General features: G+C 44.8%; 2 protein-coding genes across 4 annotated transcripts in view; one reads left to right on the top strand and one right to left on the bottom strand.

Moving 5' to 3' along the window:
* The window catches only part of PDCD5 (programmed cell death 5), a 49,476-nt gene extending 45,007 nt beyond the window's left edge, over positions 1–4,469 (bottom strand). For 2 of the 3 annotated variants that reach the window (XM_035336988.1, XM_035336987.1), the window contains exons 1-3: positions 4,317–4,469; positions 3,384–3,424; positions 2,543–2,604 (exon numbers count right to left, since the gene is read on the bottom strand). In XM_035336988.1, coding sequence (XP_035192879.1) covers positions 2,543–2,604; positions 3,384–3,424; positions 4,317–4,382 — 169 coding nt within the window. In that variant the 5' untranslated portion in view covers positions 4,383–4,469. The remainder of the gene's footprint in view (positions 1–2,542; positions 2,605–3,383; positions 3,425–4,316) is intronic. The other variant, XM_035336989.1, reaches the window with a different exon arrangement.
* Positions 4,381–21,956, top strand: part of LOC118172872 (neural-cadherin-like) — a 73,031-nt gene continuing 55,455 nt past the window's right edge. Inside the window, 3 exon segments of the mRNA XM_035337057.1 lie at positions 4,381–4,459; positions 8,745–9,574; positions 9,576–9,984. Coding sequence (XP_035192948.1) covers positions 4,381–4,459; positions 8,745–9,574; positions 9,576–9,984 — 1,318 coding nt within the window.

The following is a 21,956-nucleotide window of genomic DNA, read 5'->3' as shown; positions in this document are numbered from 1 at the left end:
TCTCTCCAGCCAGTCCAGGTCTCGCCTTCGGGCGTGTCAGCCACTCCTCCCAGCTTTGTGTCATCAGCGTTCTTGCTAAGGGCAGACACTATTCCCTCGTCAAGGTCGTCAATGAAGATGTTGAACAAGACTGGACCCAGCGCCGACCTCTGGGGAACACTGCTAGTCACAGGCCTCCAGCCAGACTCTGCTCCGCTGATCAGCGCCCTTTGAGCTCGGCCAGTCAACCAGTTCTCAACCCACCTCGCTGTCCACTCATCTATCCCACACTTTCTCAGCTTTGCTAGCAGGATGTCATGGGAGACAGTATTGAAAGCCTTGCTGAAGTCGAGGTAGATGACATTCACTGCTCTCCCCCCATCTACCCAGCTGGTGATGCCATCACAGAAGGCAACGAGGTTGATCGAGTAGGACTTCCCCTTGGTGAATCCATGCCGTCTACCCTTCATAACGTTCTTCTCTTCCAATTGCTTGGAGATGGCGTCCAGAACAAGCTGCTCCAACACCTTTCCAGGGACAGAGGTGAGACTGACTGGCCTGTAGTTTCCCAGATCCTCCTTCTTGCCCTTCTTGAAGACCGGAGTGACATTGGCTATCCTCCAGTCTTCAGGCACCTCTCCTGTTCTCCAGGACCTTTCAAAGATGATAGAGAGTGGCACACATGGATGCATCCCATCGGGACCCATGGATTTGTTTGCGTTGTGCCCACTCAGACGCTCCTGAACCATTCTGTCATCAACCAGGGGGGAGCCCTCCATTTCCCAGACCGTTTCTCCTCCCTCCAGAGTCGAGGAGTCCCAGGGGGGAGTCCTTGAAGCAAAGACTGAAGCAAAGAAAGCATTCAGTATCTCCGCCTTCTTGGCGTCTCCCGTTATCAGGACACCCCTTGTTCAGCAAGGAACCCACATTATCCCTAATCTTCCTTTTACTGTTTACATACTTCAAACAAACAAACAAACAAACAAACAAACCTTCTTATTTTTCTTTATGTCTTTTGCAAGCCTCATCTCTAGGTGGGCTTTAGCCTTCCTCATCACGTCCCTGCAGGCCCTGACATTTCTATACTCCTCCTAAGAGGACAGGCCCTTTTCCCACATTTCATAGACCTTCCTCTTCCTTTTGATCTTGTCGATGAGCTCCTTGCTCATCCACACAGGTTTCCTGCCCCCCTTCCTGATTTCCTACTCTTAGGGATGCACCAATCCCAAGCATGGAAGAAGTGCTGTTTACATGTTGCCCAGCTTTCACAAGCACCCTTGCCTTCAAGCAACCTAACCCATGAGATACCTCCAGGCAGGTCCCGGAAGAGGTCGAAGTTGGCTCTCTGAAAGTCCAGGGTAGCAATCCTGCTTTTAGCCTTACTTCTTCTACCAAGTTCCATCTTGAACTCCACCATCTCATGGTCGCTGCATGCCAAGCTGACCCCAACCTTCACATCCCTAACAAGCCCATCACTTTTGGTAAGGACAAGGTCCAGAAGCACCCCTCACCTCATCGGCTCCTTCACCACCTGTGTCAGAAAATTATCTTCAACACATTGTAGGAACCGTTTGGACTGTGCATGCCTGGCCGAGTTGTTTACCATGACAGATGTCTGGATAATTGAAGTCCCCCATGAGAACCAGTGCCCAGGATCGTAAGGCTACTACCAGCTGCTTGCAGAAGGCCTCACTGATCTCCTCCTCCTGATCTGGTGACCTGTAGTACACTCCCACAACAGTGTACCCCATACCAGCGCACTCCTTAATTCTCAACCACAACCACCTGTCCTTCACCCTCCCCCAGGCAGAGCTGGGTACACTCTAACTGCTCCCTCACATAAAGGGCAACCCCACCCCTTCCCTTCCCCAGCCTGTCTTTCCCAAAAAGGACGTAGCCCTCCATGACAGCGTTCCAGTCATGTGAGCTGCCCCACCATGTCTCAGTGATCGCAACAAGATTGTGGCCCTGCAACCGAACACAGATCTCAAGCTCATCCTGTTTATTGCCCATGCTCTGTGCATTGGTATACAGGCACTTTAGGGACCTAAACAGCAGGTGCAGCTATCCCTGGAGGGATGCAAGAAGAAGATTCCGGATGGGGTAATGGGATCATTACTTTCTCTGAGGAGCCTTCAGACAATCCTATGGGACAACTCAGAGGTTCTTCCCTACTATCTTTAACAGTGTCAGCAGTGACAAGTTCCCCCAGTCCTTCTCTGTCACTTTTAGCTCCCCTCTCTTCCCCTATCAAACCAAATCTTCAATATAAGACAAAGATAAAAAAAATAGCTGTATTTTTAACATATTTTTTTCTTTCAATACTTGTTCTTTTTTGAATCACTAAAGTTCCTACTATTAGTTCAAAAAAACTGGATTAATGTCATTCAGACAGCAGTTAACCACCCCCCTCATTGGTATCACCAATTGAAAAGCTGTAGTGGTTTCCACCTCAACAACGTTTTCTATTCTAGCCTCTATGCAGGCATGTATGTTCTTGATTTGAGCAGCACTGAGTACACTAGGTGAGAAGTCTTTATTAGAAAGTTACTTGGATACTTACATCTCGCACGTGCTGCTTGATCAAGAACTTGAGCTAAAATAGTATTTCTTATTTCTGCTTCCCTGTAACAAAAAAGTAACTACACATTAAAAGTGGGATTTCAAACACCTAAAATAATATGCACAATACAATAAAATCTACAGAAGACTTTCCATTTATGTAAGTGACTTTTTGAAGTCCCTTCAAACCCTACATTTATATGGTTTCTTCTATACCATTTTCTGTCATGGAGAGCTGTACATACATCAGCAATAAAGTTACAATATAGCTGACAGCATCTTGCAAGAAATTGAGATGGAGTTTACTACTTACACCTTATTAAAGTTGATTATTACATCCTGCTAGAAAAACGAAAGCCATGCTACCCCTTGTAAAGATTCTAAATTCATTTCCATCTAGAATTTCACCTAAGGTAGCTTGTTAGAGCATGAATAACAAGTAGTCTGTGCAACTCCAAGACAGAACTAAACCTCATCATTTATTTAGCAGTTTTCAGTAAGTCTTCATGTACTTACTTGCCTAGGTGTTCACAAAATTGGAATTTTACTTTTGGTATTTAAGTTAATACAAGCCACGACCATGTGCTCTCACCTCAACTTCTCACAAAAGTCTGGCTCTTTAAACATGTAATTTTACTCTGGAAAGATGAAAGTTTACCCCCCCCCCCCCCCCCCCCTCCTTTTAAATCTCTGACATTTCTGTTTCTTTGTTGGTGTTTTTCCAAGATCAAAAAATTCAGATGAGTATTCCAAAGAAACACAATGCTAAAAAAGAAGTTAGGAAAAGATTCAAAACTGTTAGATTTAAGACACTACTGAAAGTCAACAGTTCCCATTTATACCTCTGATTTGCTTCCTGTTGCGACGGATCAGCAGAAGAATCCTAAAGAATGAGATCAGAATAAAATACTATGATAATTCAAGAACATTCCACACAGGACAGCAAGTTTAGGTATTTTAGCAGAGATCAATGTCAGCCAAACCTGCCTGACCACAAACTAGATCCTAAAAATAAAAATCTACTGCCCTAGCAAATACATGTGCCACACTAGTTGTTGCTTTCCTCACAAAGCAGTAATACAAACTAGTGTGGTGACTGCTGCTACTGGGTCTAGCCACAGATTGTTCTAGGTTTGGACATTAAAAGGCCTCCTGGTTAGATCTAAGACAATAAATTTCCCTGAAACCCAGAAAACAGACAAAGACATTAAAACATTTAAAGTAACCTATCAAGAAATGCAATGCAATGCTTTGCATTTATCAATGCAGAAGAAGACGCAACCCTATCAGAGGATTTTAGGACTAAATTGGCAGGTAACTAATCAGAAGTAATAACTAGATTAAAGTGAACCTAACGTTGCATCTGCACCTCAAATTTTACAGGTGGGTGATACTTTAAAGCGTGAGAACAGAACGGGAAATCTGAGATGCTTCAGCTCCCAAAACAGAAGTGACTGAAAGGACGGGCGGCAGGGACCCACGCCGCTGCAGGTGGAGGGAACAAAGGCGGGCAAAGATTGTGTGCGGGGCCTGGAAGGGCGGGCAGCGCCCCTCAGGGACCTCCTGCTCCCCCCTGCAGTAGCACCAGGCGGCCGGGGCCCCCCGCCAGCACCTCGAGGCCGCAGCGCAGGGACCGCCAGGCCGCTGCCGCCTGACCCGGCATGGGCCCGGAGCCTTCACTCAGGGGGACACCGCGCCCGTCCCCGCCTTGCAGAGGGCAGCGGCGGGACAGACCCCACGGCGGCAGGGAGCAGGGTCCCCCGGCCGTGCCTTACCCCATGCTTGGCCTGCAGCTCGGCCAGCCGCTGCTGCCGGAGCGCCTCCAGCTCCTCGTCCGCCATGGCTGAGGGCGGGCACCAAACGCTGCGCCTGCGCCACCGCTGCCAACGCGAGGCCGAACGCGGGGCTTCGCTGAGGGGTTGGGGGAGCCGTGTGGGGCCACGTCGGAGGCCGCCCGGCCCCGGCAAGAGTGATAGTGTTGGGGGCTATGAGCCCTCACTGGGGTCTTTTTCTGTCAGGGTGTTGCTCCCCGTCGCTCCCCCACACGTTGAAATGGTTCTTTGTCCCGATATTGAAGGCTCCGTGCTGGACGGAGCAGCTCACGGGGGGGGGGGGGGGGAACAGTTTTCCTGCTGGGCAGCGGGATGGTCCTTTAGCAGGTTGCCGTGGGCAGCGTTACCCGAGCTCCTGGTAAGTGAGCTTATCTCCTTGAGACCTGTCCGTCTGGTGAACCCGCATGCAGTTCAGTTTCTGTAACGTGACTGCCGTTGTAGCAGTGGTGGTTGTGTGAGAAGAGCATGCGGGAAATTACAGCTCTTTTTTCGAGAGTGGCTGACACAGCTGATCAATGCTCAGGGAGCCTGAATTAGGCCAGACCAGGCCAGCCTGCCCTGTGGCTCCGCTTCCATGAGGGGTGCTTACCTTACGCCAGGTATGCTGCTATTGGGCAGGTAGAAACAATTCTGCTTTGGTGTGCCCGTTTGTCTGTATTGGTGTAGCTTGCCACAGTAGTATCTTGATAATAGTATCATAGTGCTTCAGCAGCACCTTCATCTGTTTTCCTAAAAAAAAAAGGGGGGGGGGGGGGGGGGCGGCGGAGGAGGAGGAGGAGGAGGAGGAGGAGGAGGCAGTGCTTTGGTTATGCTTCGCACTCATACTGCCTTGACTTACTTCCACAATCAGCTGTTCAGCTGTGACTCCCCAAGGAATAACTTGTCATGCTCTTACCACACCTTTCTGGTTCAATCTGTGGTTGGCAATTAGGACTACAAAAGAATGAAATGATAATGCTTCCTGCCCCTCAGTTATGAGGTCTGGCCCTCTCAGGAAAGAAACCAAGTGTGTAGGAAGCTGACAAAAGGAGCCAGCCTTCATCAGTCTGGTACATTCATTTTGGTACAAAGTCACTCTAGTATCTAGTCAAAGTGGTTGTTGCAGACACACTCCCTTGACAGCTTCTGTCACATCAAATGAGTAACTGTCATGGAATCATAGAATTGGAGAATAATCTGAGTTGGATCACTGAGTTCAACTTTGATATCTGAGATTATGCCTTCTGATGTTGATCATTCACACATTCTTTTCAGAGGCTGTATTTTTTTTAGTCATACTTAGATTTTACTTAACTAAAGAAACAACCTAAACAGCAAAAGCTGCTTTTTTTATAGGTAAGCCACAATTTTCTAAAAATAGAGGTTTCTATAGAAATACATTACCAAGTATTTCTAGTCTAGTTTTAAAAAATAACAAAAGGTATCAAGGGCCTGTTTCATTAATACTTTTAATTAAGAGTGAATTAACTGTCTGCTGCAGTGAATGCAGAGACAGTTAATGGAGTGGGATTAATTTTTCTTGAGTGGAGCTTTCCATGCTTGCATGTTCGATGCGGGTAACATGAGCCTGTCAGTCCTAAACCTTGCATCTATCCAAATAGCAGCCTGTCCGTCGTGTTTACACTTTGCTATTGCTAAATTTAAAATCAGGGTCTGTTTCAGGAGCATGTGGATTTAGTTAGGTTTTGGTCTTTACTTCCATATTAGCAGCAGAGGGAGCCCTAGTTCTACAAAAGAGTATTTGTTGCTCATTACGCTATAAAGCAAAACCACAATCGTTGTTTTTTTTGCTGTGCATTATATTTTCACAGATGAAGCTTTAATGTGCATCGTACATCTCTGTTGCTGTAAATTCATGCTCCATTATACCACCATATGCTTTGATTCAGTCAGAGAAAGCTGCAGTAATCCTAATACTTCATCTAGCTTTACAGATATTTGTGTTGGGTGTTTAGCTGCATATTGTTTGTTCACACACTTAAAGGTTATGTCTTAATAAGTTGTTTTAAATGGGTTTATTAGTGTGAGCTGGCAGTTGATGAGTTTTTATGTTTTGAGAAGTTATTGTAGTTATTGTCAATTACAACATGAGTTTCAGGAATCAAAAAAAGAAGGTATGGTTTGCTTTAAAAATTCTGGAGGCATTTAAAAAATTTGGAGGCAAATGCAACCCAGTGCTTTGAATTGTATTTCATTTTTGTCTAGTCAGTTGCCTAGTTTATTTTTCATCAGCTTGGAGATTATATATCGATACATCTGTAAACTGATCAGTTGTGAATGTGGAAGCATGAAGGAATAGATACAGGTCTTTCAAAACTGGCTGAGTTATTTTAAATTGTATGTAAGTGCTATGTAGTTGTTAACTACACTAGATATAAAACATACTGTGTAGAATATAAATGTTACAGATAGCTAACTACTATATACAATCTATATAATTACATATTGCTGTAATTATGTACTACAACATAGATTAGATATGTTATACGTACCACATATAATCTCTCTATACAATATAAATATATTTGGAGCTGTAAGTATTTAGTATATAATTAAACAAAAATATTTTAGGATTTTTTTTTGTATGTACTGTTTTGAGTTACTTTAATTTTCCAGTGATAACTGGGCTATTGAATGCTTCTAAACTAAATAATTGTTGAAATTTTATGCTTTGTTGCTTGGCCAATGAGAGCTTAAAAGGTGAAAAACAGGATTCTGTTGTGGTAGTTAAATTTTAAACCACTTTCTGTGGCTACTATTTTGTCCTACCTGAGACATCAGGTCAAATTTCACTGATATAAATGAATATCAGCAAATTCTATGGGAGATAAAATTTATGTCATCAGAAGGCAAGACTTTATTTCAGACATTGGAGGGCCCAAGAAACATTTTTTTCACAAGGTTTTGATCTCAATAAATAATACTTCTCTTTCAGTAATGCTTACATTAGCTTTATAATTATCCTTAACAATTACACCATATAATAGTAGTAACAAACAAATGGCAACAAATGAATAAGCTAAGAAACAAAATATTCTCCTTCCTCAAGCAATTGTAAATCAAATCAAATATCTACATGTATGACAACACTGCAAAATCTGTGTAGTAGTTCTGACTGGGAGATAATCTAGAATTCCTTGCTTGATGAAATCCTTGTTTAGTCATTTCTGAACTAAGTGGTTACCATCTAATTAGTTGATATGTGTGTGATCACATCATGCCTATTCCAAAGGGAAGCCATAGAAAATCATTCTTCTAACTCACATTCTATAAACACATTAAGGCTAATAAGAATTATGTGCAACTCAGCAATCTGAACAGGCGCTTCAGGAGTGGGCTCTAAATCAATAAATCCAGTCTTGAGAAACATTGTGCCCTGTTGAGGTCACATGTTTACAAAGATTTGTATGCAAAAATACAAAAGTACAAGAGAATAGTCCTGAAAATTGAATGACATGGACATGTGAGTCAGAGATGTGCAATCTCAGACTATAAAAGGCAGGGATAAAATACAGGCAAAACATTCTTCATTACATTTATGTTGATATATATATATATTTTGTATTACATTTTTTTTCCAACTCTGGCATTCCTGAAACAATATACAGCAAATGTTTTGAAGGAATATAATCCATATGGTGCCATCAAATCTGCAGAGCACACTCAAACTTCTTGTATTATACATATAATTGTTTGATACTGAAGCCTGTAAAATCCTTGAGAGTATCCTAGAGAATTCAGTAAGAAGTGAATCAGGGCTTAAGTCCAACATCTGTAAAGTGCTTGAGTTCACACCTGACTTTCAGCTTTTTGCAGTATTTCTTTACTTTAGGATTTAGGATTCTCACCCATGGATTTGCTGTGCTACAGAAGTGCCAATAGTTTCTGGAACCTGGTAGAAGTCATTCATGTGACTTTTACCGCTTAAGATGGCCTTATTTTTTTAAACATTACATATTTTTTTCATTATCATGAATTTAAAGCATAAATGCTTTTGGTTTTTGGCCAAAGGCTTATACCTTAGATTGTTCATTCTCTTTCTGGGTAAAGTATCTGTGCTCTTATGAAGCAGCTGTGTTTGAGCTGGAGCACAGCAAAACCAATAAAACGCTGCATTACCAGCACATACATGACGCAAGGGGGGAGGACTACAACTTCTTCTTCAACTTTTATTTTATTTTTTAATTGTAATCATATAATCACATTCTTTCATAATAGCATTGGATGTATTGTAAAATTCCCACACGATGAATCACTTATTTGTTGGCTTGATTCGTGACAAATGTTGACTGTATTGTCCTACTGTCCTTTCTTATGGACTTTCATTCATATGAAAGTCAGATTCAGGCTGTCCAAATAAGCTTCATTAAGGATGGAGGCGGGACAAGCTGCGTTCGGGGGAGCTGTGGCTAGCGGGCAGCTCCCTGCTGCACCCCGCGGAGCCGTGCCCGCAGGATGGCGCCGCACGGTGCCAGCGGAAGCCCAGCCCCGTCCCGCGGCGCTGCCTCTCGGCCGGCCCGGCCCCGAGGGCGCGGCGACCGGACACGGGGCCGCACCCCGCCCTCCCTCCTCCCTCAGTCCCCGCGCGGCTGCCGGCAGCGCCTCACAGCGCCTCAGCGCTCGCCCGGCCGCCGGTATGGCCCGGAGCGCGGTCGGCTGCCTGCTGCTGCGCTCCGCCGCTGGGCTCTGCCCGCGCCGCCCCGCCGAGGACGCCGTCGTTCGGCGGGCGCGTGGCGGAGAACCGCCCGGCGGGCACACGCGTGCAGGGACTCAGCGTCCCCCTTACGCGCCTGGGCGCCCAGCCGTGGTGTGCCCAGGTGCGGGGCCGCCGCTGGAGCCTGCAGCTCTTGGGCGAGGGCCACGCGCACTTCCAGGCGGCGCTGCACACCCGCACCGCCCGCGTCTGGCTGCGCACCCGTCGCCCGCTGGACCGCGAGGCGCGCCCGCTCTACGCCCTCCGCCTGGCCTTGCGCTGCGTCCGCCGCCCCGTCGCGCCCGCCGAGCCGCTGGCCGCCCTCACCGTCCGCGTGCTGGACGCCAACGACAACGCCCCGCGCTTCGTCGGCGCCCGCCCTGCGCGGCTCCGCCTGGACGAGACGCTGCCGCTCGGCTCCGCCGTGTGGCGGGCGCGCGCCGAGGACGCGGACGCGGACGCCAACGCCGAGCTGCGCTACTTCGCCCGTCCGCCCAGCGAGCACTTACTTCTTCGTGGTGCCGCGTAGCGGGAGCGTGCTGCTCGTCCGCTCCCTGCTCCACCTGCGCGCCCCCATCCCGCTGCGCCTCTACGCGCGGGACCGCGGCCGCCCGGCGCTGCTCAGCTCCCCGCTCGAGCTCGAGGTGCTGCCGCAGGCCAAGCGTCTGCCCCCGCCGCCCGGCCCCGCCGACGGCCCTCAGCGCCGCCGCCGGGCCCCGCCGCTGTCGCTGTCACCGCCGGTGCCAGAGGACACCCGCCCCGGCCGCCCCCCGGGCCGCTTCGAGCTGGCGACCCCGGCCGTCGAGGAGTCGGTGCTGCCTGTGGAGACGGAGAGCGGCGCGGCGCGGCCGGCTGCCCGCCTGCACGGCCCCGGGGCGGCCGGCGGAGAGCGTCTGGGGCGCAGCCCGGAGCGGCAAGGTGGGTGCCGGGCCCCCGTCCCCGCGGTCCCCGTCCCCGCGGTCAGCCCCTCTCCTGGTCACCAGCCTCGTGATCCTCCTGCCAGTAGCGCTAAAGGTGCCGAGGACCACAGTTTGGTGAGCAGGGACTCGCAACTGTGTCGTGGCAGTTATCGGAAATTCGCTGCTTCAGCTCTTAAAGTTTTTTGTCGTTCATGAGCAGCATACAGCAAATTTATAGACAGTTAAATACCAAAGAGTGTTACTTGTGTCATACACGTGCTGAGGTGAAGCATGCCCTACTGCTTACACCTGTCTTCCACTAAAATCTTTCCCAACCCTGTGCACATTTGCCTGGAAGCATGCAGCTGAAGTTGAGATTTGAGTCGGTGCTGAAGCTAGGCATGTCTGACTCACAGGTACAGTGTGAGTTTTTGCAACATTGGTGCTTTTGTATTTATGTGACAGTTCTTTTAAAACAAAATATCAGACAAGTCCCATGTGCACCATTGAAATGTTATGCTTCTGATTTAAATTGCCATCAGCATTCACGGGAGCTTACTCAAGTTAAATAGGATAGCTGATTTGTTTTGTCTCTGACTGATTAGATCTGTTACTTTTAAAACTTATTTTTAGAAAAAAAAAATGCATTGTCTTGGTTAATATTTTCCACCTGTCAAAATGCAGCTTAGTTTAAGCATGCTTTAAGTTCACTGGATGGTGAATATCCTTTCATGTCTTTTTGTTGTTTTGCGTAACCACAGCTTTTGTTAATCACAGAGCAGCACAGGCAGAAGATTTGGAAAGCTTCCGTCAATATTCCTTTCCCTCATCTTTTTGGTTTTCTGACTGAGGGGCAAGCCATAGGAGCAAGAGGCAGTTCATTCCTTGGTGCCTATTAAATCCGCGAGGATGCCTGCAGGGATTCTAATTAGCGCTGACAGTTTCAGTGACACGGATGTATCTCCTTGTGAAGTGGAACAAGATCACCAACTTGCTTCACTCAGGTCCTGAGCAACAGCTCTCAGATCTTGCTCTCGTTCATGTTTGATTTATGCCTATCACTGTAGCGTATTGGTGTCAGTCCCTGATTACTGTGCTTGCACAATGCTCTGGCTTGAGCTTTGGCTGCTAACCAGGAGGCTGATGGACCAATTTCCAGAACACAGATGCTTGCTGTGTCCTCTCTTCACTACTCAATCCTGAGTAAGGCTGTACGCCAACAGGACTGTCATTACTCAGAGGCAGTGACAATATCTATTGGGTCAATCTGAGCATGTTTCTGGGCTTTTCTCCCTCTCTGTCATAGAGCTCAAGTTTCAGGTCTTTGTTGATGCCACAGCTCCCTCTGTCAGGGTCAAGAAGATGTTGTTAGAAAAGTGGTAGTTAACCTTGCCCCAGGTTATGACAAGTCTCACCTTTGTGACGGTTTTCGCTCTCATCTAGTCTGAATATTGAAGTCTGAGATTGCCTGGAACAAGGCTTGTCATGCTGTCATGTCAGAGATGTGTTTTCTGAAGCAAGGTTTGCTAACCCAGTTAAAAAAAAAAAAAAACACACCAATAAACTTTAACTTATTTTTATTTTATTTTATTTTATTTTATTTTATTTTATTTTATTTTATTTTATTTTATTTTATTTTATTTTATTTTATTTTATTTTCCTCTGTCTTGAAGTTCTAGTAAATAGATTGTGTTTTCCACTATCTTGATACATTACTGGTAGGACCAATTATATAAATAATTTTTACAGAATATGTAGAAATGAGAGACTAGGTAGAGTGCAATTAATTGCACACAGTATAAATGGTGTTCTTTAGATGCTAGTGATTATAAGTTTCTTTAAAGGAGCCTAAACCGAAAAATATGACTTTATTAATAACATATTGTTTTGATCAGATAATGGTTAACAATGACTTAACACCTTTAAAACTCAAGTTGCAGAATGCTTGCTTTCTCATTTTATAGGAGTTACAATACATAGATATTTGAAACAGATTTAGAATGCTATGCCCCTTTCCTGAAAGATGGCCAGCAGAACTAGAAGTTTCAATTAAACTGAAATAAGGACTGTGTGCAAGATTGCAAAAGCTCCCGGAGGAAAAAAAAAAAAAAAAAAAAAAAAGGTATTTAAAGAAGTACAGAAGTGAATTTTCAGGGTGACTTCACTGAGTATCTTTTCATGGATACTTGATATTTTATAGACTTAGTTTTTAACATAGTTTATGTCTTTTCTGGAAGCAATATACCAAAGCAATATACCATACCATACCAAGCAGCAAAAGGAAATCTGGACCTATTGTGCAAAGTGCCAATTTACTGTATGAGTTCTGCTGTACTTGCAGAGGAGGAGATACCATCTTGTTGTGTAGTTCAACTTCAGGTGAGTTCCTTATGTGAACTCTTAGAAGGCAGGCTTAAAATCTTGCAGAGGTTAGGGAATAAATAAATCACAGATCAGTCAAGCCTGATAGATTTCATAGTTCATGGCCTCTGCCCCACGTCTCAGGAGCTGTGCTTAAGCAGCAGGGGTCCCTTCCCCAGCTGCACCAGGACACCATGTGCTATACCTGGCCGTGTACCTTTCTGACCCTGATGCTGCCTTGCTGACTGGCTTTCCAGCTTGGCCTCAGATGCATCTCATTGCTGCACACTTGTCTGGTGATGAAGCAGATTTACATCATAGGACCTGTTTGGCTCTTCTTGCTCAGTGACATTGAGTTCCCTGCCTGCCTTGCTGTCACTCTGTACTCCTAGTTTACCTTCAACAGGCAGAGCAGCCTGTCCTTGCTGCTCCTTAGCAGTTGAATTCTGCAACTTCAGCAGCAGCGTACATACAGTTATATAAAATATTTTCTCTACCCTGAGAAATATTTTCTCTGCCTTAAGAGCTTAAATTACTTTGTGTAGATGCTGGACAGGAATGGGGTTGTAATCTTAAGAGAGCTGAAGCCATTAATCTGAAATTAAAATATGAACCAACAGTATTTACATTTTTCGTACCTTACAAATATGTAGTTAATATACAAACAAAACCAAAGAGAAACACCAGGAAAACTTGTACATAAGTTTGAGCAACCAGATGCTAAACAGAATTCCTAAATTTCAGAGCTTGACTTCCTGAGCAATTTTTTTGGTACGTGGTCCTTGATGAGCACATTCCTCTTGTTCACCCCACTGCTCATCCAACCCTGAGCCATGTTCTTCAGTTAACCTTTCCTGGAAGAAGTGATGGTTATGCTCATGTTTTCTGGAGCATTTCATTTTTTATCCCATATCAATTATTAGGGCACAAATACTTTATTTAGTCTTCACTGAAGCATAATACTGTTTTAAGTTTTTACCCAGTAGATAGAAGGTAAAATACCTTAGATTTATATGCATATTAATATTTTAACATTGAGCTAACATCTAATTTGAGAAGGAGTCATTATTATTTCATTAATGCTTGGGGGAAGTGCATGAAAAATCCCATCCCTCTAATCATCTGTTATCTCAAGCTCCTTTGACCTTACTTAATCCACAGGCATTAGCCATGTAATCCCGTCGTTCATTTTTTTTAACCAGAGGATTTACTGAGGGTGATGTTTGGCATGCCTTCCCAATAGTTAACAGCGGTCACTTATATTTGTCCCATTTAAATCAACATACAGAGTGGATGAACCGATTTTAGTGATGTGTATATTTTAAACCTTGAAGGTTTTTATCCTTGGAAACTGAGGATGGTCTGTTTTAATTTTAACTGTGGCCTTAGTCCCCTACTAGCAGTATCAATTCTCTCTGGATCATCCCTAAGTACTAAGTAATTCCTGGTTGATCTTTTTCTTCTACGATTTTTATTACCTTTTCTTTTATGAATTATTTTAGCAGTTATACTTCAAGCAGGGCTTAAGCTGAAATCATCATCTATCATCTGGCAAATGTTTTCTTTAACCCGCAATGGGTTTCATGCTGTGAAGTTGGAAGAAAATGTACGTTCTGTATGCATTTGGCACAACTGTGGGTGTTTACAGTTTTGGGATGTTACTCATTTGTGGTAGAAAGGAATATCTCAGGAAGCTTCAAAGCACCATTTTGATGTTTCTTCAGTCTGAACATTTTGATGCCATGTACCTTCTATGGCAAGCAGTCAGATTAAAAATATTTTTATGAGACTACTGGGATTTGAGCAGTGAAGCTGTTTAGCTCTTCTTGCTGTTTATCATCTCAAACATTTCATTTCTACAAAACTAATAAGCTTTTTTTTTTTTTTTTAAGATCTAACTGAATTTCAGTTACACAAATTTCAGTTACACAAATGAGTTAATCTGAGGGAAGCAGTAAATTATAGAGCATATGGATAGGATCTTTCTTAAAGCTGGTTTCTAGCATAACAAATTGGATATTGATTCCATGACTGACATAGCAATTATGTTACACTTGATTTGATTATGAAATAGTTGTATTTCAGTTTTTGCTGACCTTTCGTTTTACAGTTAGTTTCAGAAGTGAAATCCCCAAATTTGTAGAAAGACTATCTCAAAATGTTTTTAGTATATTCAAGTTTAGATTTTAGAATGAAAGAGGCTGAGACTTATCCCATAGTGTGGTGGTGGTTTTACTGTGCTAGGCAGCTGAACACCACAACCGCTCTCTCACTCCCCCTCCTTAGAAGAGGAGGGGAAGAAGTAAAGGAAAACAACTCACAGGTTGAGATAAGGATAATTTAATCAAAGGGAAAAAATAATTATTAAGGAAAGATTATTATTAATTAAGCAATTTAACTAAAGGGAAAAAGGGAAAGGGGAAAAGGGAGGAGGAAAGGGAAAAAAACAAAACAAGTAAAGCCTATGTGGAAGGGCAGAGGAAAGAAATTACTCTCTACTTCCCACAAATGAGTGATGCTTGATCACGTCCTTGAAGCAGGGCCTCAATGCACGTAGCAGGTGTTCGGGCAGGGGACAGACGTTTTCGCAACGAGAGCCCACCCCTCCCCTCTTCTTCCTTTTTGCACCTTTTATTGCTGAGTGTGACATCACTCACCTCCTGGCCGATAGGCCAGGAGCTGGCAGGGCACATTGAGAGGGCTTTAAACTAGGTAAGAAGGGGGATGGGGCTGAAGCAAGGATTGTTGGAGCTGTGCCAGGGGGAGCAATAGCAAGGCCGGGGGATAAGGCAATGGCCCAGCTGAAGTGCATCTACACCAATGCACGCAGCATGGGTAACAAACAGGAGGAGCTGGAAGCCATCGTGCAGCAGGCAGGCTGCTTGGTTGCCATCACGGAGACGTGGTGGGACTACTCTCATGACTGGAGTGCTGCAATGACTGGCTATAAACTCTTCAGAAGGGACAGGCAGCACAGAAGGGGTGGTGGAGTGGCTCTCTATATTAGAGAGTCTTTCGATGTTGTAGAACTCGAGGCTGGGCATGACAAAGTCGAGTCTCTTTGGGTTAGGATCGTCAGGGCCAACAAGGCTAGCGTCCTGGTCGGGGTCTGTTACAGACCGCCAAACCAGGACGAGGAGATGGATGAGGAGTTCTACAGGCAGCTGGCAGAAGTTGCGAAATCGTCAGCGCTGGTTCTCGTGGGGGACTTCAACTTCCCTGACATATCCTGGAAGCACAACACAGCCCAGAGAAAGCAGTCTAGGAGGTTTCTGGAGAGCGTGGAAGATAGCTTCCTGACACAGCTGGTTAGTGAGCCTGCCAGGGGTGGCGCCCCGCTAGACCTTCTCTTCACAAACAGAGAAGGACTGGTGGAGGATGTGATTGTCGGGAGCTGTCTTGGGCAGAGTGACCATGAAATGGTGGAGTTCTCTATTCTTGGCAAGACCAGGAAGGGGACCAGTAAAACCACTGTATTGGACTTTCGGAGGGCTGGCTTTGTGCTGCTGAGGACACTGGTTGGTAGAGTCCCTTGGGAGGCAGTTCTGAAGGGCAGAGGGGTCCAGGAAGGCTGGGCGCTCTTCAAGAGGGAAATCTTAATGGCGCAGGAACGGTGTGTCCCCACGTGCCCAAAGATGAGCTGGCGGGGAAGAAGACCAGCCTGGCTGAACAGAGAATTGTGGCTTGAGCTTAGAAGAAAAAAGAGGGTTTATAATCTTTGGAAAAGTGGGCAGGCCACTAGGGAGGACTATAAGGATATCGCGAGGCTGTGCAGGGACAAAATTAGAAAAGCCAAAGCTCATCTGGAGCTCAATCTGGCCACTGCCGTTAAAGATAACAAAAAATGTTTTTATAAATACATCAACACAAAAAGGAGGACAAAGGAGAATCTCCATCCTTTACTGGATGAGGGGGGAAACTTCGTTACAAGAGATGAGGAAAAGGTGGCAGTGCTTAATGCCTTCTTCGCCTCAGTCTTTAGCGGCAATACCGGTTGTTCTCTGGATACCCAGTACCCTGAACTGGTGGAAGGGGATGGGGAGAGAGATGTGGCCCTCACTATCCATGAAAAAATGGTTGGTGACCTGGTACGGCACTTGGATGTGCACAAGTCGATGGGGCCGGATGGGATCCACCCAAGGGTACTGAGAGAACTGGCAGAGGTGCTGGCCAAGCCACTTACCATCATTTATCAACAGTCCTGGCTATCGGGGGAGGTCCCAGTTGACTGGCGGCTAGCAAATGTGACGCCCATCTACAAGAAGGGCCGGAGGACTGACCCGGGAAACTACAGGCCTGTCAGTTTGACCTCAGTGCCAGGGAAGCTCATGGAGCAGATTATCTTGAGAGTCATCATGCAGCACTTGCAGGGAAAGCAGGCGATCAGGCCCAGTCAGCATGGGTTTATGAAGGGCAGGTCCTGCTTGACGAACCTGATCTCCTTCTATGACAAAGTGACGCGCTGGGTGGATGAGGGAAAGGCTATGGATGTGGTCTACCTTGACTTCAGCAAGACTTTTGACACCGTTTCCCACAGCATTCTCCTCAAGAAACTGGCTGCTCTTGGCTTGGACTGGCGCACGCTTCGTTGGGTTAGAAACTGGCTGGATAGCCGGACCCAAAGAGTCGTGGTAAATGGAGTCAAATCCAGTTGGAAGCCGGTCACTACTGGCGTTCCCCAGGGCTCGGTGCTGGGGCCAGTCCTCTTCAATATCTTCATTGATGATCTGGACGAGGGCATTGAGTGCACCCTCAGTAAGTTTGCAGATGACACCAAGTTAGGTGCGTGTGTCGATCTGCTCGAGGGTAGGAAGGCTCTGCAGGAGGATCTGGAGAGGCTGGACTGATGGGCTGAGGTCAACTGCATGAAGTTCAACAAGGCCAAGTGCCGGGTCCTGCACCTGGGGCGCAATAACCCCAAGCAGAGCTACAGGCTGGGAGATGAGTTGTTGGAGAGCTGCCAGGCAGAGAAGGACCTGGGAGTGATGGTTGATAGTCGGCTGAATATGAGCCAGCAGTGTGCTCAGGTGGCCAAGAAGGCCAACAGCATCCTGGCCTGTATAAGAAACAGTGTGGCCAGCAGGGCTAGGGAGGTGATCATCCCCCTGTACTCGGCACTGGTGAGGCCGCACCTCGAGTACTGCGTTCAGTTTTGGGCCCCTCGCTACAAGAAGGACATGGAGGTGCTTGAGCGAGTCCAGAGAAGGGCTACGAAGCTGGTGAGGGCCTGGAGAACAAGTCTTACGAGGAGCGGCTGAGGGAGCTGGGCTTGTTCAGCCTGGAGAAAAGGAGGCTCAGGGGCGACCTTATCGCTCTCTACAGATACCTTAAAGGAGGCTGTAGCGAGGTGGGGGTTGGCCTGTTCTCCCACGTGCCTGGTGACAGGACGAGGGGGAATGGGCTTAAGTTGCGCCAGGGGAGTTTTAGGTTGGATCTTAGGAAGAACTTCTTTACCGAAAGGGTTGTTAGACATTGGAACAGGCTGCCCAGGGAAGTGGTTGAGTCACCATCCCTGGAGGTCTTTAAAAGACGTTTAGATGTAGAGCTTAGGGATATGGTTTAGTGGGGACTGTTAGTGTTAGGTCAGAGGTTGGACTTGATGATCTTGAGGTCTCTTCCAACCTAGAGAATTCTGTGATTCTGTGATCATATAGTATGGAATATCCCTTTGGTTGGTTTAGGTCAGCTGCCCTGGTGATGTTTCTTTCTCACTTTTTTGCCCACCCCCTAGGAGGGTTGGAGAGAGTCCTGATGCTGTGCCAGCACTGCTCAGCAGCAGACACAACACCGGTGTGATACCACTGCTGTTCTAGCTACAAGTGCAGAGCACAGCACTGTATGGGCTGCTGCAGGGAAAGTTAACATCCCAGCCAGACCCAGTACACATAGTAAATTTTCCTTTGACTTCCAAATGTTTGGTTGTAAACAGGAAACAAATTCAGTGTTTGGAAGACTTTTGGTTCACTTAATAATATACAGTATTCAGACATTAACTCCACTTTTTTTTTTTTTATTTTTTTCCTTATTCTGGTAAGAGGTCATAATTCCTTACTAGGAATTAGATCATTAATCTTATGCATATAAAGAAATTCTACACCTTTAAATGGGAATTGCATATAAAAGTATTAGATTTGAGAAAGCTGTTCCATTTGGTTTGACCATTTGAAGATACATAGTGGCCTATAACACTTCCATACGGGGTGTAACAATAGCTATTAATACATTATGCTATGGAGGTATTTCACAGGTTCAGGTTTGCTGCCATTTTTTGGAGTTGCAAAGTTTCCTGCAAGATGCACACCTGCACAATGAGCCAACCCAACATTCCTAGCCCATTTTCAAGGCTAGAGTTTGGAAAAATGGCTGGTGGAAGAAGGTTTATGTGGCTGTGGTGATGGAGGCTATGGTGAGGAATCCACCTGAAGGCTGTGGTCCAGGAGAGAGCTGGACTGGATGACAGACCAGATAAGAAAGAATGGGTGCTGATTAGGTGGGGGTTTTGGGTGTAGAAAAGTGGTACTGGGAATGAATGGTCAGGGCTATGAGGGAACCTGAGAACAGAGCAGGAAATAAGGGGGAACAGAGAGGAGGGCAGGTGGAGGGAACTGGGAGAAGTGTTAAGGAAGGGCCAGCTTTGGGATAAGGACGGTTGGGGGTGGTAGAGCAGAAGAGAGTTGAAATAGATAGGAGGGCTTTGTATATGTGACAGCTTACTCCTCACCACAGCTTGTAATGGAACCTGAGCTTCTTCAGTCTTTCTTCCGTGATGCCAATAAATGTTTGTGAAGTCTCACAGTGAAGTATCCTTTATCCCTGGAATAACAGTGCACGTAGAAAATAACACTTTATTGCTCTTCCTTAGCTCTAGTGAGAGGAGTTCTCACTTGAGTGGTATGAATTGGCTCAATTTACTGATGATACATATAAATTTTGATACAGGATATGTTATGATAATCTTTCTCTTTATTATTATTATTATTATTTTCTTGAAAGTTTAAATTAATCAAGGTTTCCTGTTTTTCATGTATTTAGGTTTGCAGATCAGGTAATGCTAGTTCAAATGACTTTCTGTGATGCATAAGTACAGCAGCTGTGCTTGTGAGGCTGCTGATTTCGGTGGCACTTTCTTTCTTGCACATGTTGGGCTACAGAGAAACAAGCCAGATATTTCCCCCCAGATTTAAACAAAACTTCAAGAGGTCTTCCTGTCTTATACTAGTCTAGTAGCTCCTACCTGTTATGCAAAGTCCTCTCATTATAATGCTTTTTGGTAATCAGTCACCATTAATTAAGACACATGATTTGTTATCTAAGGATGTCTGTTGTGATTATTAATTTGCAGTCATTTATTTCACATCTGGGCACGCTTGGTTTTTCTGCCTGCTGCTGTCAGCAGATAGATACCTCACTGGGATGTCCCTAATAAAATCGTTATCATTTTACTCTCTTTTAACTGGTAATTTATGTTAAGATCCACCCTGCCATGATCATGTAGCTCTGACTCTTTCTTTACTTTTGTTTTCTGGTTCATTTTTTTATTCTTTAACTTCTATTTTGAAAGCCAGACGAGGGTAAGGACATGACAGACTGTCATTATGCTATCTACAAAAAATATGAGGCATATTAGGAGGGAATGTGGGCTGTCCACAGCTTGAGCCCATCAAAGTTATCTGTTTAGAAGGTTTATGTTTTATGAATGAGCAAGCTACTGTACTTAAAAGTGGCCTGTCATATACTTCATGAATCTTCCAAAATGACAGTAGAGAAATGTTTGTACATTATTGCTCTTTTTTTTTTTTTTTTTTTTTTTTTAAGGCTATATGGTACGATTGGGTACAATAACCAGTAATTTTTATCTCATGGTATGGCATGAAAATGGGAATAGATTTCTCTTGATTGCAGCTAGAGACTTAGGGCACTAAGAATTTTTCTGGAAATGTATCTTCCCAAACTTGAAGTCAGCAGATAATTTACGTGAAAAAATATTGTGAGAATGAGGTTTTAAAAAAGTCGAGTGTGATATTTGCAAAGCCCCCTCAAAACAGCAATGCTTTCTCAACCCAAACCAAAACATTTCATAGAATCATAGAATATCCCGAGTTGGAAGGGACCCATAAGGATCATCAAGTCCAACTCCTGGCACCACACAGGTCTACCCAGAATGTGACTAAGTGCACAGTCCAAATGCTTCTTAAATTCAGACAGGCTTCGTGCAGTGACTACTTCCCTGGGGAGCCTGTTCCAGTGTGTAACCACCCTCTTGGTGAAGAACCTCTTCCTGATGTCTAGCCTAAACTTCCCCTGCCTCAGCTTGACACCATTCCTGTGGGTCCTATCACTGGTGATTAAGGAGAATAGGTTGGCACCTGCCCCTCCACTCCCCCTCACGAGCAAGTTGTAGACTGTGATAAGGTCTCCCCTCAGCCTCCTCTTGTCCAGGCTGAACGGGCCCAGTGACCTCAGCCGCTCCTCGTAAGTCTTCCCCTCTAGGCCCTTCACCATCTTCGTCACCCTCCTCTGGACACTCTCCAACAGTTTTACATCCTTGTTGTACTGTGGTGCCCAGAACTGCACACAGTACTCGAGCTGAGGCCACACCAGTGCAGAGCAGAGTGGGATTTTATTTGTCCTAATTCAAATAAATAACAAACCCCAAGTTTTCAAAAATACATTTGTGTATCTAAGGTAAATGTGTAGAAGTTGGGGCAATTTCAAAAACAAAAAGCAAAATACTAACTTGAATAGTTAATTTTCTGATAGATGTAGTTGAGAATACAATAATGATATTGACTTAAAGGTTTGCAAGACTTCTAACACCCTCATAATCTTAATTTAAAATAAATTGAAATGACCTAAAATGCCAGAGCAACCTTACTTCTTACTCATAATTGTTTAATCATAATAATACAATGCCTTTTCCCTCAATAAATTCAAGGCATGTACCATACTTGTCTGCAATTGTAAAGTCATGTTCATTCAAGTAAATATTCTATATTGACAGACTTTACAAATCAGATTGTCTGGCATTGTCCGTTTTATCAATTATACAGAGGCAGAGAAGCCTACATTTTTAATGAATACAAAAAAATTATTTTCAAGGCTTGTCTTACAGAAGCATCTATTGGATTTTTGAGAGAAAAGACAGTCATGTAATCCTAATGAAATCAGAAGTTTGAAAATATGTTGTATTTCATAGATTGACAGCATCTTTTATAATTTGACATGGTGAAAAGTGATGGGTTTAGGGGCAACTCCAACCTACACTATTTGAAATTGCAATCAAACTATTTCAGCATGGATGATATTTGAGGCTTGGTTTAACCAGTGCTGCATTCAAAAGTTGTCAAATGAAAGTATTAAAGCCTTCTCCTCCTTCCTGCCACCCTTGGTCTATCTATGTAGATAGGTGGGGAAATATATATATATCTATATATTTTCTTCAGAGGATGAAAATTGTGAGACATTGCATATTGATAAACTTCCTGTGAGCAGAAACTTGGATCAGCTAGTGAGTTTTGTTACCCAATGTAGTCTGAATTCACAATATGTAAGTCAGCATATGAAGTCCTTCCTGTGTTTACTAGTTTTCAGCCACAGATACACATGACAATTCAATTTCAATATTGTGTT

Source organism: Oxyura jamaicensis, chromosome 11, assembly GCF_011077185.1.
Source record: "Oxyura jamaicensis isolate SHBP4307 breed ruddy duck chromosome 11, BPBGC_Ojam_1.0, whole genome shotgun sequence".
Classification (NCBI taxonomy): domain Eukaryota; kingdom Metazoa; phylum Chordata; class Aves; order Anseriformes; family Anatidae; genus Oxyura; species Oxyura jamaicensis.
The sequence above is the reverse complement of the archived record's forward strand: the minus strand, read 5'-3'. Positions and strand labels throughout refer to the sequence as shown.